The sequence below is a fragment of the Tyto alba genome, unplaced genomic scaffold, assembly GCF_018691265.1.
Source record: "Tyto alba isolate M040663 unplaced genomic scaffold, T.alba_DEE_v4.0 Super-Scaffold_3, whole genome shotgun sequence".
NCBI classification, from domain to species: Eukaryota; Metazoa; Chordata; class Aves; order Strigiformes; family Tytonidae; genus Tyto; species Tyto alba.
The window spans coordinates 7,376,015-7,395,001 of NW_024881304.1; the positions used below are offsets into that span (position 1 = coordinate 7,376,015).

The window sequence follows — 18,987 nt, forward strand, 5'->3', positions numbered from 1 at the left end:
ACTTTAATTGCGATTTGTGTCAAGGTACATTCACATGTATATTGAACTTCAATCAAAATGCAAGGAAACAGCACCTGGAACTTGGCTTTATTCAATCGATAAATAACATGAGAAATACGGAGACATAAGGAAAAAATGTAATTACCAAAACATGTTTTACATTTAAAACAGTTTTGTTAAGCAAGCAAAGTAACTAATTTGGGTGAACTGAACCAATTGCTTCCTAGTCCTTTGTTCTTCAGCACATTAAAACCAGAAGATCTCATCCTCTCACAGCTGATTTTTATTCATAGATTAGAAGAAAAAAAGGACAAGTTTTCCTGCTTTCTCAGCTCATACTCAGTTTCTTAATTCTTAATGAACTCGTCACTGAACTGAACTAATTGAATAAGCTGAAATTAAGACTAATTTGGTATTTTTCTTTGATAACTGATTTTCTAGGCAAGAGAAATGCAGCCAATCTAATCCATCTGGACTTCAGTAAAATATCCAATACAGTGCCTCATGCAGAATTACAAGAGGCAAGAAAAGACAACGATTAGCAGGAAAACTATAAGGCAACTGTAAGGCATTGGGTGTATGAAAAGTGACAGAGGCTTGTGCTGGATGGAGGCTATTAGTGGAATTCCTCAAGGTCTGCCCTTGGATCTGCTGTTCTTTAACATTTTCCTAAGTGACCTTGGAACAAAAATCAGGAACATGATAATGAAATTAGCCAAGGACACAAAGAGAGGAGACATCCTCACTGCACAGAAAGACTGTAGGTACAGCTAGGTGATCTTGAGAATGGAAATATCAGAAATATTATGAAAATAAATAGTACAAACTGGTAAGTCACAACCTTGAGAACTAGCACTGAACATTTCTGATACAAGACAGAAAACCACCCATTAGAAATGTCTTAAGAGGAGAAACTCCTGTATTAGAAACAGCTCTGAGATATCACTGGAATGCAGATGTAAAAATGTTTGCACGGTCCTGAAGTATTAGAAATAGATTTTACAAAGCACTGCTGAGACATCACCTGGATGCTGCATGCAGCTCTGGATACATGTGGCCTGAAATGATTTAAGCAGAGCTGAACTGCCTTCAGGCAAGGGCACAGACTAGCCAGCCTCCTGAGGTTCCTTCTCACCACTATATCCTATGACTCTATGTCCCAGAAGGACAAATTCAAATAAGGGCAAGTGCCAGGATGAGCTATGGGGCAATGGCAGGTAAGTTGGCCCTGGTGTGTTCACTGAAAACACTGGCTTCTTAGCACAAAAAGTTTGGGAGTTGCTGCTCACTTGACAGGCTGATTACCAAACCTGCCCTGGGAACGCTGGAATCCAGAAATGCATTTCTCAAGCCTTCTGCCTGCTCCAACCCTCTCCACCTTCCTCCACTATTCTCTGAACTGAGCAAAATCCAATATTGGTTACTCTTTCCCATATACACTTGGGCTAGGCTTCAGCACTTCTCAATCATCCCATTTATTTTGTTCTATTGATCCAAGGCAAGATCGGCTGAGGCCAGCGCAGCAACGGCAACAGAGGCAGATTATCGAAGGGGGAGGAAGCTACTGCAGCATCAGGGAGCCAACGAAAGTGCCTCTGGGCATCCCTGGGGATGGGCCGGCTCCCCGCAAGTTTTGCACGCGCAGTGAAGTCCACAGGTGGAAATGAGAGTTTGCACGTCTCTTGTGTGCGAGCACAGATGCAGAGGGACCTGGCCAGGCCAGCCCCAGTGCCAAATTCAGTGGTGCTCACCAGGCTCCAACGTGATGGTGCCTAGCCTGAGCTTCCCCAGGCTGACACAAAACACCTGCATCACTAACGGAGAGCACTGCTGAGCCCTGTGCAGCTCAGTGAAGTGAGCACTTGTCTTGAGGATCTTACAGCTTACGCAAACGTGACAGAGAGCAGTGAGGGGGAGAAAGGGAACATTATTCTCAAAGTTATCCAGAAAAGGGGAGCAGAAGGATGGGGAGAGACCACGGTAAGTCCAAGGGCGCATGGAAAATTTGGTGTAGTTGGGACTGCAACTGACTGCCTGGATCCTACATCAGCTCTTCATCCACTCCAATGCCTCAGTTTCCCCCAACTCCCATTAGCAGAAACGTGGCTGGAAAGTCAACACATCACAATACACACCCAGGTCTCCCTGCCTCAAAATGTAGCCCTGCACGAGCTCCAAAGGACAGCTCAAGCCTCCCTGTTCCGATCTGCTACACTCCCTTTGGGCTGCCTCCAGAGCCCAGCCACAGCCACAGCCCACCCCTCTGCAACAGGCATCTTGCAGCAGGTGAACCTGGGCACCCATAGAGTTAATCCCATCCATGAAGGAAGCTCAGATCCTGGGAGTTTGTTTACCCTCATTTAACTCTGAAGTGTTTACCCAGTTAAAACCCCCTAAGCTGCATTATCTTGTTTACTGGGATGCTCTGCCCAAGATAAAACTATACCACCTCATCCCTAAGAATGAGTCAATAATAGATACAGCCTGAGCAAGACAGGTTTCTCCTGGGGCGCGGATCTGGAGCAAGGCAACACCTTGGGGCCTGATCCACAGGCACAGGTTGCAGAGGCTGGCTTGGGGGAACCCTCTCTGCCAGCACCAGCCCAAATATCACAGGCTAACAGCACCATTGCACCAGCATACAAATCAGTACCTCTCCAGACAGCACCTTGACACTTCATACCTTTTGCACCAGCAGAAAAAACTCAAAGGCTTGGGGTACCAAACAGCAGACCCAAGATTTGCCACCTTCCCCCTCTCTTCCAAGCATCTCATAAAGGAGCTCAAGGCAGCTGTCAACTCCAAGGCAAAGAAAGAATCAAAGCACAAGCTGAGCTGAGGAAGGGGAGAACAGCTGAGAGAAGAAATCTAATGCCCAGGACATTGGTGGCTAGCCATTTTCTTCCTAGGATGGGGAGCATGATTAGACAATTTTCTATCAGCCATCAGTCTCCCAGTTTTGTATTCTGAAAGGCATATCAAGTGATAGGAATAAAGAAACACAAACGAATAAAGCCCTGCGACTGTAGATGGGAGGGAGCAGGGAACGGAGCCAGGGCTCACCAGCTGCTTCAATGGGGCGTTTGTCTCTCATTTCTATTTTTGCGGCACCTCTGCGTAACCTGGAGGAGATGAGGCTCTGCATGCTAAAGAGGGCAGCCAGCCTTCGGGGAAACAGCAGGGCTGTGAGCACGGGAGGAAAAACCCTCCCCAGCTCAGACAGAGGAGGGGTGAGAAAGGAAAGTGGGAGAGGTAGGTGGAAGGGGAAGAGGGAACAAAGGCGGAGAGAGCACCAAAACCAGAATGGGAGCTCCCGCACTGGCTGCGAGCTGTCCAGCTGCTAGCACCCCCAAAGGTGACATGTGGAGGTAACACTGACCTTGCAAAGGATGCTTCACCTCTGTAAGGAGCAGAATAGGGCAATTTCAACAACAGGAAATAATACTGCAGTGTTACCTTTCCAAGGCCGCTGGAAAAGAGCCAGCCAGGATACACAGATAAAGTTAATTTGCTAGTTGCTGACCCCACTGACCCCTCAGAAAATGGTTCCAAGTCAAAGTGGTGAAGCTTGCTCTGTTCAGCTCAGCAGAGGATTTGTTGCAACAGCCCTGGACAAGGCAGATGGGGGAGTTTCACTCAATAGCAGGAAAAAAAAAAAAAAACAAAAAACAAAACAACAACTGAGGAACCAACATCTGCCATCTCTCTCCCAGGCTGCTGTGAATAAGAGCAGTTTCACATTTCTAAACAATTCTAAAAGAACCCCAAAGCATTTTCTATGTTAGTCAACCAAGAACCACTTTATCCCTTTGCCACAAGGCAAGCCACCTCTCCATGGGACAGGGCAGCTGTTTAAAAGCTCCCAACTGGCCTACTGAATAGAAGTATATGTGAAAGAGAAAATAAGTCATTTCTGTACCCAGTTGATATAAGAGGAAGCATCTGGGGAGATGAAATGGAAAATCTTGCTGTGACTATGTCAAACAGCCTTTAAAATTTTCTTGCTTTTTAATTAACGACAAGCAAACCTCCATCTTCTCTCCAAGGAAACACACAAACATCCCTCAAGATGTCATCACATTGGCTTGACCTATAGAGGGGCTGGTGTGCTCTTCAGATTACCCAACTGAAGGTTGGGTTTACCTCTCCTTCCTGAGTGCTGTGGCTACACCACCATGCCACAGAGGTAGGATCAGCCTGCTGAAGGGAAGAGCACTCGCCTGGCACACACGCTCTGACTTACCTACCTCTCACCACCAACTAGCAGAGCCTGTACAACACCACCGAAACACAGTGACCCAATGGGTACCCAGGGACAGGGGTCAGAGCATCTTTGGTATTGCCAATGCAGCAGCCGCAACAATATCCATCTGGCCCTGCTACCATTGACCTTCCTTTCAAGCCCACCCCAAACCCAGGAGTTACCCAACAATGTAATTTCCTAGGAGAGCTGGGTCAGGAATGGGTCATTTACTGATAATCAGTTAGGACAGAAACACAATGACCAGATGAGGGAAGCATCTGCCAGGGATATTCCCTCCCCCAGACCATCGTGCACGGAAAAGCTGGAGAGCAAGGCCCAAGGGCAGAGAGAGACACTCCAGGGCAGAACAGCCAATGGCACAAACCACTTCCAGAACATAATAAAACACCGAATAATTTAAATAACAAAAAAGGATCCCAACTACAGCAGAGGAAGAGCAGACAATGGTGCTCAGCTGAGAGATGTCCAAGCTGATCCCCCCCATGCTTACCTGGAGTCTCTGCACCCCAGACCCTCAATAGCTTGCAGAGGGAAGCATACAGGATGACTGCGTATCAGACCAAGTCCCTTTGGTGCTAATTCAGAGTTATGGGCCATACACATACTGGGATGCTTCACCTAAGAGACCTCTCCCAGCGCAGCTCCCATACACTGCTCTCCCAGACTGCACTAGACCACTTCCAAATCCAGCCAGGTCACTAATCTCTGAGATCATTTCCAACTAGGGCTTCAGAAAACAAGATCAGATTGCCATCCTCCTCTGTACTGCCAGCAACCAGGTCCCTCATCAAGTGTCCCTCTAAGATCATCCACCCTCCCATGGCCCCAGTACATTTGACAAAGCAATGGGAAAAGCACTTGGGTCTGCAGGGAGCATATACCCTTACCAACCTGCACCAAGAGGGACAAGGCACAGGTGAAGAACTCCTACAGCGGGACAACTCTGCAGGGGGAGATCCTAGAGCATACAGTAGCTGTGCCAGCATCTTTAAGGTTTTCCAGATCTTTACAGCTAGCATAATCAGAGAGCTCAAACACAGGGTGTGCATGTCGGCACGTACTGAGTGGGTGCTACCTTGCAAAGGACTGCCAACATTTGCTCCCTTGACATTTCAGCAGAGAACATCTACAGCATGCAGACCCAGGTATATCCACGGGAAATGGCAAGGCATTGCCAGAAGATGCACCTGCTTTTGCAAATAATTGCAGATGTGTCCTTTGTCAGCACATGTACACCAGGGGCCTGACCTCCAGGGGTGCTGGGCACCCTCAGCCCAGCGCTGAGAAGAGTCAGGTCTCCTGTTGTTACGATCAGTAACATCAGGACTGCTGTAAGCACCACCACCCATCTCCGCAGAAGAAACTCCATGCAAGCAGGTCACAGCAACTCAGACAAGCCTGTCTGTCCTTCCCCCTTTGCTCAACCACTCATGCCGGGAGTCACAATCTTGCTTGGTTTCAGTCTCCCAGACTGTTTGCCTTCACTCCCTCCCCAGATTGTCTCGTAGCCTTCACACCTCCCTCCTCTGATGCTGCAACGTCTGCTCTCCTCCGCGCTTCTCTCTATTGACAGTGGCAGTTCCCGGCTCGGGGAGGGGGGCAGATGCAGCCCCTGGGGAAACAGCACTAGGTAGACAGTTATATACAGCAGAAGTGAATTTTCTTTCCCCAGTTACCTTTCATAGGCCTCCTCAAAGCGGTCCACAGGTCCCCAGGGGTTAACAGGCCACAAGATGAAAGCCACTGATCTAAGAAAAACCACAGCCCACATATTCCTTTGCCCTCTTGAAGGCCCAAAGCATTTAATCTGTCTGCTAAAAATCACCTTGTCGGGCCTGTGCTTCCCCTTCTCGCTCTGTCCCAACCTTGACCATGCACTCCACAGCACTCAATCCGATTTCCAGCACACCAAATAAAGGCTCGTGGCTGCTTCATCTTCAAGGCCTCCCTGCCTGGGCAGAGCAAGCACTACCACAAATGCAGGAGGGACTTCCCTCAAGACACAAAATAAAGCTGAATATAACAGAAGCCTTTTAAACTCCAAAAGGTGTTTAAAACTCACCAGACACACCACTAAGCGCAAAATGGTTACACCCTGCTCCAGCCCCTGCAGCAGAGCAGTGACGACCACCCTGCCACACGCTGGCATGCCGCTCAGCAGTCTCGCCCCCAAGAGGCTCTGCTCTCCAAACAACCTCAGGCATCCTAGGCAAAAAAACTCATGCAAAGGTTTGGTAGTCCTGAAGCACCTGTACGAGTCCTGACTACCTTTACAACAAATCAGGCAGGATAGGAAGACCAGAGAGTGGCTGCAGTTGTCATACAGAAGGAGGGCTGCAAAGCTGGCTTCCCAACAGTAAAAAATTATTGCCAAAACAAGAACGTACATCAAAACCGTGGTAACCACAATGGGGCTTAACCAAGCACGGGGATGGGGGGGCTGATCTAAGCCCCAGCAGGGCGCATCTTCCTTGCCAACATCCTTGGCCCTCTGAACAAACCAACGCACGTGTTTGCTTTGCCTCTGTACGGGCTGCACTCGTGTGGCTGACAAATAGCTTCTCTCCATTCTTTTGGGATTACGTGTTTAAACAGCCAGCGAGAACGGGAAGCAAGTTCACCCGATTGCCAGCTGCAGCTGTGACGCACCTTCCCCGCAGCCCCTCTGCCCCTGGCCCTGCAGCAGGGCTGCCAGGGCTGCTCACTCAGGTACCCACAAAATGCCGGAGCTTCTTCCCATGCTGAGCAAGTGGAAAAACTTTTGTGCGCTCTGATCTGCAGCTCGTCCCCCGCAGCTTCCCCTTGAGGGCTTAATGTAGTTATTTCTACCCCTGATGCCTATAATTAAATGAACATTTCCTTATGGCACTGAAGAGGCCAAGGAAAAACTGACTACGGGGAATTTTCATCCATTCTGATTTATACTCCCTCATCTCAGGCTCGCTGACACAATGCTAACAAGGAATCTTCTAAGCAGGCAGAAGGGGGGAAAAAAAAAAAAAACAACTTAAATAGCCCCCGTGCAGACAAGCACCTGGGGAGACAACAATAGGGAAGAGACCAATTCCCTCCCTTCTCCCCTTGCTTTTAAACACATCATTTTCCTACTTGCAAAAGCAAAGGGGCTTAGATACCCTAGAGCGTGGAGAAATGCTTCCACACACTGCCAGCAGACCTGTGCTGCCCAGCAGTCAGGTGAGGTGCACAACCCATTCCAGCCCATCCCACAGGTTTGTGGAGGCTCCTGATCCTGGGAAGCACAGGGGAATTGCACTCAGTCCCTCCAGCTCTCTCTCAGGTTTTAACTATTCCTGTCCTGAAGGACTGGAAGAGCACGGCCAGAACACACTGAATTATTCCAGACTGGAACAGATCCTAAACTGGTGAGCAAAGCTACTAAGTAAAAAAGGGCTTGATTTATAAATTCCCACAATCTGCATCCCACTTCTGACCTCCCATCTAGGTAGGAGTCCAGGTGCCCAGAGATGCCTGCTCAACTGAGTCCAGACCCCCAGAGCTGCCACAACCCACCAGGATTACCAGTTTCACTAGGTTAGGAACTGACCTGTCCCTCAGAGCTCTGGCTCACCTTCCACCCCTACACCTCTCCCTGCTAGGACAGCAGAGAGGATCACAGGGAAAGCCAAGGATCCAAATCCTCCATATCACCACGAGCTGGACAGCAATACCAGAAAGTTTTCAGCGGCCTTCTGATAGGAAACACACCCTCCCCTCAGCACAGGCACTATCAGCTATGGTCCTTTTGGCCAACAGATTTTAAAACCACCACGAGGTCCATCTCCTTCCTCCGCAGAGAAAATGCAGCTTTCAAGCGATGGGGATGGGGCCAACCCTTGCTGGCAGATCGACAGGGTGGGAATACAGCAGTTCCCCCTGCCATGCATTCTGCCCTCTGTGGAGAAGGTGGAGGTCTGGCTGAATTTGGGGACACGGGTCTCCTGCTGAGACACAGCTAAAGAACATTTGCCAGCTGTGCCTGAGGTTTTCCCTAACACGGACAACCTGCCTGGAGAAAGCCACAAAACTGGCTCCCAGCTCAGCTCTGGAAAGGCTTACTGCTTCTGTGCCACAGAGTATTGGCACAAAACCCCAACAGGTTTTCTGATCCATTTTGCTCTTTAAGCTCACTATTGTTTGCAAACCTAAAAGGCTTTATCCCTTCTCTTTAGGGAGCCCCAGACGACAGGGGCGAGGCACTGTACATACAGCTCGTGAACAGAGCGGCTCCACAGATGACACATTCCCCCATGAACATTTTCGGGAGATCGGGGTAATGAGAGATGTGCCAGGGGGGCTGGATGTCACCGTATCACAGCTCAGTCATGCTGGAAGACAGCGACTGGTTGGGAAACCAGCCCTTCCCTCCCTGCCAGAATGACTCAAGACAAAGACTCCCCCACTCTTTAAATGTCCCTGTTCAGAACTCCTGTTCCACACTAACCAGATTTCTGCACAAAAGGGATGGGGGTAGGGAGGAAGAAGGCAATCTCAGCCTCAGAGGTCTTTGGGGGAGATCCCTTTGTTGGGAAATTTCCCCAGACTATTCAAAAATAGAAGCAGACCCTTCATAACTATTCCAAGTATAATTATTCCTGCACTTAATTGCCTTTCCCTGGCACCCTACCTCTCCTCCAAATTTCAAGAGGCGGCTCTTGGGGAAACGTGGAGCAATTTGTGGTTCCCTCTTCCTTTGTGCCAGTTTCGCGGTAGTTAGCAAAATTACCGCGACGCCAGACGAATCCATCAATACAAGAGGAGGCGGTTTTGGGGCAGCCCTGGCATAGCAGGGTCTCCCCCGCCGAAGGGCCGCAGCAGGCTATGTGTCCCATCGAGGGCAATGTCCATCCTCTCCCCGCACCGCAAGCGCTGCCGGTGCTGGCCACGGTGTGCGGGGTCCCTGCAGGGACCAGCGCTGTGTACCCCGCCTCTGAGACGGGAGACCCCGGGTGAGCCCCGGTCCCCGCGGGGTGAAACCCACTTGCATCCAGCCCCCCACGCCAGCAGCCTGGCGGTTCCCTGTCACCCCTCGGGGGTCCCGGGGCAGAGACCAGACGCTCCAAAGGGCTCTGATGCCCGGGTGGGGAGCAGTGCCCGGTACCCAAGGAGAGCTCCGGGGTGAGGGACAGGGACCTGACACTGGTCGCGGTAACTGGGGGTCAACAGGGCTTGCGGCAGAGGGGGGTGATGGGGACCTGCCTCCCACAGAGATCCCGGTGGCCCAGGGAACTGGGCTACATCGCGGGCCGCGGTTACCGGGGTTTGGGGGGGGGGGGGGGGGGGGAGGAGGGAAGGGGTGCAGGCCCGCACCCCGCCGGGGGTCCCGGTGCCCGGGGAGGGGACCGACACCCACCCGCTGCCCAGCCCCGCCTCAGGGGTCCCGGCGGCCGGCCCCTCGGGATGGCGGTAACCCCCGCTCCCCCAGCCCTCCTCACTCACTCACCGGCGGCCAGAAGCAGCAGCAGCAGCAACGCCGGGGCCCGGTGCAACGGCTGCATGGCGGCGGCCGCTGCCCTGCCGCGCCGCCTCTTCACGGGGAGCGGGGCCGCCCCGCCGCCCGCCGGGCTCTGCCCCTCGCCGCCGCGCCCGCCCGCCGCCCGGCCCCGCACTGCATCCCGCCGCCCGGCGCCGCCTCCTCCCGCCGCCGCTGCCCGCCGCTCCGGGGGCGGGGGAAGCGGCGGGGTGGGGGTGAGACGGGGGAGGGGGGGGGGTCCTAACCGCCCACCGGGGCAAAGGCAGAGGGCAGCCGCCGATTTGCACCAAATTTCTGGCTGCGGAGCCGCCGCCGCCCCCCCGGCCCGGCCCCCCCACCCTGCTGCAGGGCCCCGGCACGCGGCCGCCCCCGGGCGCCCCCAACGAGTGCCGGCGGCGCGGCTGCATGCGCCAGCGGTGGGTGATCAGCCCCCGCGGCGGGAAGGCGGGAGCCGCCGAACCCCGCCGGCGACGCCCCCCTCCGCCGGGTGTGGTGAGGGCAGGAGCAAAGCCCCGACAGCACCGCTGCGGGGCAGGAGGGGGACGGTTCTGGGACCACAGAACCCTTAACATCCGTCGTCTGACCTTTCCTCAGTTGTCCGTTTCCCACAGAGCCGCTCTGTCACCCTCACCGCTCAGCTACCGCCTCACTTCACAACCTGGAAAAACTTCTCCCCCCAGGGCAACTTCATTTCAACCTCTGGAAGTCATCTGGTCCAGCCTCCCTTCTGAACCAGGTTACCTACAGCAAGCCGCCCAGGACCAGATGTCTTCTGAGTATGTCCAAGGTTGGAGACTCCACAACCTCTCTTGGCAACCTGTGCCAGTGCTCAGGCATCCTCACAGTAAAAAACTGTTTCCTGATGTTTAGAGGGAACCTCCTGTGTTTCATTTTGTGCTCATTGCCTCTGGTCCTATCACTGGGCACCACTGAAGAGAGCCTGGATCCACCTTCTTTGCACTCTCCCTGCAGGTATTTGTATGTGTTGATAAGATCCCTCTCGACCCTTCTCTTCTCCAAGCTCAAAAACAGTCTGTTTTCTCAGCCTTTTCTGGGACATGAGATGCTTCAGTTCCTCGATTATCTTTGGGGCCCTTTTTTGGACTCTCTCCAATATGTCCATGTCTCTTTTACTGGGGAGCCCAGCACCAGATGCAGCACTCCAGGTGTGGCCTCACCAACACTGAATAGAGGGGAAGGATCCCCTCCCTCAACCTGCTGGCAGTACTTCGCCCAATGCAGCCCAAGACGCCATTAGCCTTCTTTGTGGCAAAGGCACGTGTCTGGCTCATGTTCAATCTGGTGTCCTCCATGACCTCCAGGTCCTTTTCTGCCAAGCTGCTTTCCAACTGGGTGGTCCCCAGCATATTTTGGTGCATGAGACTGGTCCTCTCCAGGTGCAACACTTTGAACGCCTTGTTGAACTTCATGAGGTTCCTGTTAGCCCATTTCTCCAGCCTGTCAAGGTCCCTCTGGATTACAGCTTGACCCTCTGGTTTATCAGCCATTCCTCCCAGTTTTGCATCATCAACAGACTTGCTGAGGGTACACTCTATCCCACCATCCAGATCATTAATGAAGATGTTAAACTGGACTGGACCTCCTGGGGTACACTGCTAGTTACTGGCCTTCAAATAGACTTTGTGCCACCACCCTCTGGGCCTAGACATTCAGCCAATTTTCAATCCACCTTACTGTCTTCTCATCCAGTCCATACTTCAACAGCTTGTCTATGAGGATGTTGTGGGACACAGTGCCAAAGGCCTTCCAGAAGCCCAGGTAAACAATATCCACTGCTCTCCCCTCATCTACTAACCCAGTCATTTCATCATAGCAGTTTATCAAGTTCATCCCTTGGTGAAGTAATGCAGACTACTCCTGTTGATTTTCTTGTTGTTTGTGTGTCTGGAAATGGTGTCCAGGATTAACTGCTCCATCACATTCCTAGGGATTGATGTGGAGATGACTGACCTGTAGTTCCCTGTGACCTCCTCCTTGCCCTTCTTAAACATAGGAGTGATATTTGCTTTCCTTCAGTCTTTGGCCACTTCTCCCAGTCACGATGATTGACCAAAGATTATTGAGAGTGGCCTTGCAATGACACTTGCCAGATCCCTCTGCACTCATGGGTGCTTTTCGAAGAGCCCAAGATCTTTGAAAAGGCCAAAGTCCACTCTCCTGAAGTCCAAGGTTGTGAGCTTTCTTTCTACCCTCCTTCATCACTTCAGGATCCTGAACTCCACACCTCATGGTCACTGCAGCCAAGGCTGCCTTTGACCTTCACATCCCCAATGAGCCCCTCGTTGGTGAGTATGAGGTCCAGCAGAGCACCTCATCTCATTAGCTCCTTTATTGTCCTCCACTTACTGGACAAGTTATTGTCAATACACTCCAAGAACCTCCTGGATTGCTTATGTCCTGCTGTGTTGTCACTCCAGCAGGTGTCAGGGTGGAGCACATCTGGCTCCTGTTCAGTCTTGAGGAAGGTGAACTTACTTTGTAGTTGTAAGTCCTTCTGGGGATCAGGAGCCTTCCTCCTGGTGTCAGAAACTTCCATCCTTCACCTTCTCCAGAGATTGCACATACTTTAATATTGGGGTGGACACTGCCTGCTTCTCTACTTCATTTGGGGTTGAGAGCTCTTCAAGGTGTTCTGCCTCAGAGAAGAACTTGTTTATCTTCCTTCATCTTCTCTGATGCTGCGCAGCCTGCTCACTTCCTCCTGTAACTCCTGCGCTCGGTGGCAGAACTCCTGCAGGATGGAGCACAATTTCCCCTTGTCATGTCCCACACTCCTGGCACCACAGAGAAGTCCCAGGCACTCGCTGCAGCCTGGGGCTTGGAGGTCTGCATCGTTATCTGAAGTTGGGTCTGTGTTGGAGCCTCTGCCCTAGCAGAGACAGCAGCTTCAACACCTGCTGGGGAAACCATTCTGTGGTGTGTCACCACCATATCTGAGACTGTCACAGTGATACTAATTCAGTTGATGGCCCCTTCTTCGTGCCCTTCTGTGAAAACTGCTGTGCAAACTGCTGCGCAAACTGCTGCATCTGTAAAAAAAAAAAAAAAAAAGAGAGAAAAAAATAAAATATTTTATAGTGCAGCAGTTCTTGGATTTGTAGCTCTTGGTGCAGTTCTCTGTTTTGGTGGAGAGCACTGCAGAGAAACATGCTGAATATCATGCTGAAAATCATTATTACAGCAACAAGGCCAACTGCTCCAATTACATTCAGTTTCAAATTAAACACATCTTTAGTGGCCTCAGGGAACAACATTACAGTAAATGACTCAAGCAAGGTCTTAGTCAGACAGGTATCCAAGAAATAAGGCTCAACAGGTCCTATAATATCACAGCAGCTGAGAGTGACCACCTGCCCACTCCCTGCACTTCAGTCCCTCTCACCTTCCCAGCTCCCTCTCTCGGACCTCCAGCACGTGCCACCTCAGAGGAGCTGTGCAACCCCCAGCCTGGGCCTGGCCAAATAGTGGAGACCTGGTCAAGCCCCAAGCATCACAAAGCTGCAAACATGGTATGACTCCAAGCTGAAGGATTCAGAAACGTATTGGTCTCTTCCTGTTAGGCATTCAGCTCATGTTTTCAAGCTTTCCTCAGCAGCAGTGACTAGGAGCCTTTTTCTCTGGTTTCAAAACAATTTTCTCTTGTCACACAACTCTAGGAAGACAGGAGATGCTAAAATCCAACATTGCAGGCCCAGAGTGAGTGCAGGCCACACTGTCATGGTCTTACCAAGTGTCTGTGTGCCTGCAATGCTTGCACTGGGTGCCCAGTGCTCTCTATCTCCCACATGGTATGTTGCTGAGACGACAGGATGTACGTATGAAGGTGATCAGGATTTTTAAATTCAAACGTTCTTATTCCTCAAATAAGTGTTCATTAAAAATATCCCAGAGTGTTTTGGTTTGTTTTTTTTTTTTTTTCCTGTAAGAATTTAACCTTTTTTTTTTTTGTTTGAAGTGTGAATCTCCTGAAAAATATATTGATGGTATTATTTTCTGGCATGAACTTTTTGGTCTTCAACAACTAAAGAAAGGCGTCATGTGCCAAAGGCCACTGAACCCTCCAATGAATCAAACAGCTGGTCGAAGTTACTTGGTATTACCAATACTGACCTTTACAGCTCCTACCAGACCAACACTGGCACACGTCACCCCTTTGTGCAATTGCTTGCCTCTTTTTGCCAGCTCTTTCCTTCTATCATCTGCTCCCATGCATCAGCTACCCCAAGTGTGACAAGGGCAGGTAACAGACTGGCTGCACCCGTTACCCAGAGCAGCAAGGCAAAGCCAACAGGCTTGAACCAAAGTACTCGCTTTTGACTTCTTTTGGACCACATCCTTCCAGTGCTCTGAAAGTCCTTTTTATCCCAGAATCAATGCAGCCCCCAGCCCCCACCGAGCAGGAAATGCAGCAGGAACTACTGAGCTGTCCCTTACCCATTAGATGAGATAAAAACACTTCAGTGCGCTCAGATTCTAGTCCAGGCATGGCATTTAATGAATGCTCTTGTCATTTTTCGCTTAGTTGCTGGCAATTTGGCTGTTTTAGCACGCAGGTGGCTTACTACAAGTGGGTAACTAAAAGCCTTTCAGATCTCCTGACCCTGCCACATCCAGCTCCCAAATCTTAGAAACTGAATCCAGTGTCTGAAGCAGCCTAATGGCATCAAAGAAAGCGCAAAAACACCCTCATGTGTTACATGGCCTCGAATCAGAGGGAAGAAAGCCACACAGGCACGGCAGTGAGCACACTTTCTATGAAGCTCATGGTGCTCCCTGAATTTATTTTGACGTTATACATCAATCTCAGACTGAGCAACAAAGGGGGAGTATGAAAGGAGGAGATACATCTCAGCAAGAAAATTAAATAAAATTAGTGGCAACATCGATCAGCCAGGTCAGTGCTGCCAGCAGAGCAGAAAACAGCCAGCAGAGATGGGCAACACCAGTTCTCTTCAAGAACAGCATGAACTTAAACCCAGCACAGCCCTTGTGTCTTCATTTTACGCTCCCTGGAATAGGTACGGCTGGCTTGGCTCTCTTCTGAGCTATTGACAGCTTTATAGTCAAAGGCTTGTAATTTCTCATTTGATCTCCTCCAGCCTCCCTACCTGGTGTATATTCTCCCAACAATGTCCAGAGCACTGGTAAAAGGGGCTTTACAATTGCACTAAATGCTTTTTTATAGCTGCTTGAAAGCTGCTGAGAAATTTTTCTCAGTATTACCATTATCTGTGCTTTTCTGTTCTTCCCCAGAATTGTTCAATTTCACAGTTACGTCTGTTAGGCAGAATCAGAAAGAAAGTGTGTATTTTAGTCTGGCAAAACTGAAAATTCTTCTGCCCTCTCCCGTTGTAAGTTACCGTAACAGCTTTAGCCTTCAGGAAATTCAGCCAGTTTTCTGATTTCAATTTAAGGGTCACATTTTGTTCCAAGATACTTGCAAACAAATACTACTGAGGTAGAGGAATGAGGTGATATCTAAGGGAAAGAATTTGGTGCCTAGGACTTGTTAATTTAAAATAAATTAACCACAAACTCTAATCTCAATAGAAATGTAAATTATTTTTAAACTCTAGTTAAAAAAAAAAAAAAAGGCAAGACATTAACTTGAAATATGCTGGTGAGATATTTTATTCTCCTAAATACAGCAAAACTGAATTCACCCACAAAGGTGAAAGTGATCTATTGCCCTTGCTCAGCAGAGCAAGAAAGTAAACAATAAGCAAAACAAATAAGCAGTCAAATGTTAAGTTCTTACAGTGTTAGAAAATGCAAGATGTCACTAGTACCAGGAAAAAGGTTTAACCCTTCTTCCTTTGCACGCTGACAATTGTCCAAACAGCAGAAGGTGATCTGTGCCCATTCTGAGATCAGAAGGAGAAAACCTACTCTCAGACTCTGTCCCGTTACCTCAATTGCTGGCTCTTTGGGACAGAGACTAGGTGACACAGCAGGCTTGTGGCACACCATGCAATTTAACTCCAGCATCTGTGAAGCTGTGCAGCCTTTTGGCATCTCATCCCCCCATAAGAGGAAAGCTTATGAATTCCCCTGCCTTGCCCAGCCCCTCCTTCCTTAGGCACAAGGAAAGGTTTAACCTCTCCCGTGTTTCAGCATATGTGAATCTACTTCAGAGCCTCCAACAAGCTTTATATAAGCTTATTTGCTGAATTAGCCTTTTTAATGCTGTGACACAGAGAAACATTTTGACTGTACCAAGCAGGGGCAGGTACCTGCTCTATTCTTGCATAGCTCAGGCATGCAGCCATTCTCTGGGCAAAACACACAGTTTCTGCTCTCATCCAATATCCTCCTGGGGAAGACATATAATAAACACTTCAAGAGGAGTGACCTGGAGCAATTAATACCTTCCACGATACGCCGTAATTAGAAGGGAACAGAATCTGCTCTATTTAGAGCCCAGAAGTGGGAGCAGCATTTTCTGTATTGCTTTGAGCCCTTCTTCATCTCTTTGCCTCAGTTTGCTCCCCTGACGGGAAGGCACGCTGCCCACCGGGGACACAGTGCTGTCACCAGCCCTGTTTGTTTCCCATCTCCTGCTGTAAGGTGCAGTGGAAGAGCAAGCACAAGTTGTGCTTTACTTTTCCAGTTTTCACGTGCCCCTGCTGCTTCCCATCCCCAAAGCTGTACATTTCTCTCCTCACTAAAGCGGTGTTGATTGCTGCATTAATAGCCGTGCCATTCTCCTGCAGCAGGCTCTGACAGCAAACCTCAGCAGACTCCTAGAGGGCAGAGGAAAACAAAGCTACATTGAATTTGATTAAGGGGCCAGAATAACCTTTAACTGAGCCACCTGGGGCAAGGAAGCAGGCAACTCTGCAGCTGAAAACCCATGCAGTTTTCTTCACAGCCCAGGGGTCAGGGCTCCTCACTCCAGGGGAAGAGCAACCCAGTCATATTGCCCTGTTGGAGCTAGCATGCAGAGGGATTGTCACAGCCTTCCATTTGCCTGAGGGGTGACTACTGAGCTCCCAACCAGGAAGGAGAAAGGACTACACCTCTCCTGGATTATTCACATCATTTAAGTTGGGCTTCTGTACAGCACAAATTGGAGAGCCCTCTTATCTCTATGTTGAGCTCATCAACTCAGACCCTAAGCAGAGACCAAATGCCCTTCTGAAAGGGGATGGAAATGTAGATGTCACGAAGGCAGGTAAATGTCAGACCTTCTGAAGCTTGCTACTGGAGCAGAAGAATAAGGCACCTAAAGCCCAGAAGAGCCAGAAGGTTGGTGACAAATTGCAGGAGTTTTGGTCTTAGCTCTGCATGTTTAAGAGCCCAAATAAATGACTGTTAAGCCCTTGCTATGTAGTCTGAGGAGTGCACCTCAGGGAGCTGAGCACAATAACAGCCAGCAGGACAGGGACCCCCCAGTACCCAAGACAGATGAGCAGAGCAGCTCAGAATTGACAGTCAGATTCAGCCAGAAGTCCAGATCCTCAGAGAGGCTCATGGTGATGAAGCCAGTCCAACATCAAACCAGAAAGTCAATCCATAGGTCAGAGTTAAAGTTTGCTAGTGGCAACCATGGTCAGACACCATCCAGTGATCACTGGACAGTTCTATAGCAGCAGAAGAGAACCAAGGTAAATAAAATGGCCTATAGGCCACAGCCCAAAGCACTAGGAACCGCAACCAGACACAGCAAATGAGAAACCAGTACTCCCACCTCATAGCTCAAGCAGGAACTGAGGGTCCCAGGCTGAGCTTCAATAGAGCACCAGGGCCATGGGGGTGGGTGGAGGCCCCAGGTGAGCCCAGTTAGGGCAATTAAGGCCTATTAGTACTCTCAGGGCCCGGACAACATAAGCCTCTCTCCTTGCCCAGTGACTTGAGACAGGGGAAGGGAGTTTTTATCCATCAATGAGCAAAATATCTTTATTGGGAAGAACCCAGAGGTGATTTATACATTTCCTGGCTAAATCAAAAAGGTTAATGTTAGCTTTAGAGAAACTACTGGTTCTTTAATAGCTGGCTAAACTGGGACATGGGCATCTTCAGAGCAGAGGGAGCTGCCTGTATCTGAAGAGAGCTGGTGTCTGTTGGCTCTAAGGGGAGCCATGCATGGGCTTGTGGGGACTACTGGCACTTCTACATATATGTTTCCATGTGGTTTGATGGGACTGAAGCTCCTTGTCATCTTTTACACAGAACAGTTACTTTCAGTTCTCCCTGAGCACTAGAGATAACCCAGAGAAGAAACTTGGTACCTCCCCTGGGTTCCCCCCACAGCTTTACCTTGCCTTTAGAAGGAAGTGACTTGCAAGATGAGTAGAAAGGAGCATAGCCCTCTTCCAAGGAGCTTTTGCTCTAAAGATGCAGTGCTCAGCAGCCCCTCGAGGCTCCTTGCATATGTTTAGTTGTGGCCAAGGAGTATGCTAGATGGCTGGAGTCGTTGGCAGACCAGTGCTTCATGATAATGGAGACATTAAATCAGTCATGGCAGCAAGAACTGCATAATAGATGCAAAATACAGCAGAAGCCTGATCCAATTTTGGCTCTGCCTTGTTAAGTGGAAAAGTATTTTAGGAGATGGAAAAACACTAGGAAGTTGAGTGCATCCTCCCTGCAGCATGGCATGAGGGGTAACTGTCTGCAGTGACACCTGTATCTGTAGATACACATCTTTTGTAAACATATTCTCATACTGTCTTCACAGCTCAGCGATCACATCCTGGAATTCAGGTATTCAGTCAAGGTCAACAAGGACAGAGCCGTAAACACCTGAAATGGCCCTTTTGGTTGAACTGCAGCTGGTTGGCCTTCTCTAGGACAGGAAGATGACACTGTCCAACACAACTCAGCACAGTTACACTGGGTAAGTTCTTGTCAACCAGTTTCCAGGCAGCTCTTTAGTAAAAACACAGGAGATGGACAAGTGGGTTTCAGCCAAGGTTTGGCATGGGAGAAAGTGAAACACTGCTGGTCCAGAAATGCTGCATATGCTAATTTTTCCAAGTGGCTTTGGCATTATTTTGAGGGAAAAAAAAAAATGTATTACTGGAGGTAGAGCTTCCCCGACTCAAGGGGCATCTGCCATTTGACAAGCAGACTCAGAAACGGCTGCTAATACACTGGATATAACCCAAGACTTGCAGATGTAGTGTGTTCATTTATGACCAGAATAAAGGCAGAAGCTATCAAGGCTCTAAACCCTTGCAGGAGGTAGGAAAAAGCTTGCAGGAAGGGG

At 49.7% G+C, this 18,987-nt stretch overlaps 1 protein-coding gene across 1 annotated transcript in view; it reads right to left on the reverse strand.

Annotated features, from left to right (window-relative positions):
- Window positions 1-9,879, reverse strand: part of PODXL2 (podocalyxin like 2) — a 33,686-nt gene extending 23,807 nt beyond the window's left edge. Inside the window, exon 1 of the mRNA XM_042799732.1 lies at window positions 9,726-9,879. Within this exon, the coding sequence (XP_042655666.1) occupies window positions 9,726-9,780 (55 nt within the window). The 5' untranslated portion in view covers window positions 9,781-9,879. The remainder of the gene's footprint in view (window positions 1-9,725) is intronic.
- Between the last annotated feature and the right edge of the window lie 9,108 nt (window positions 9,880-18,987).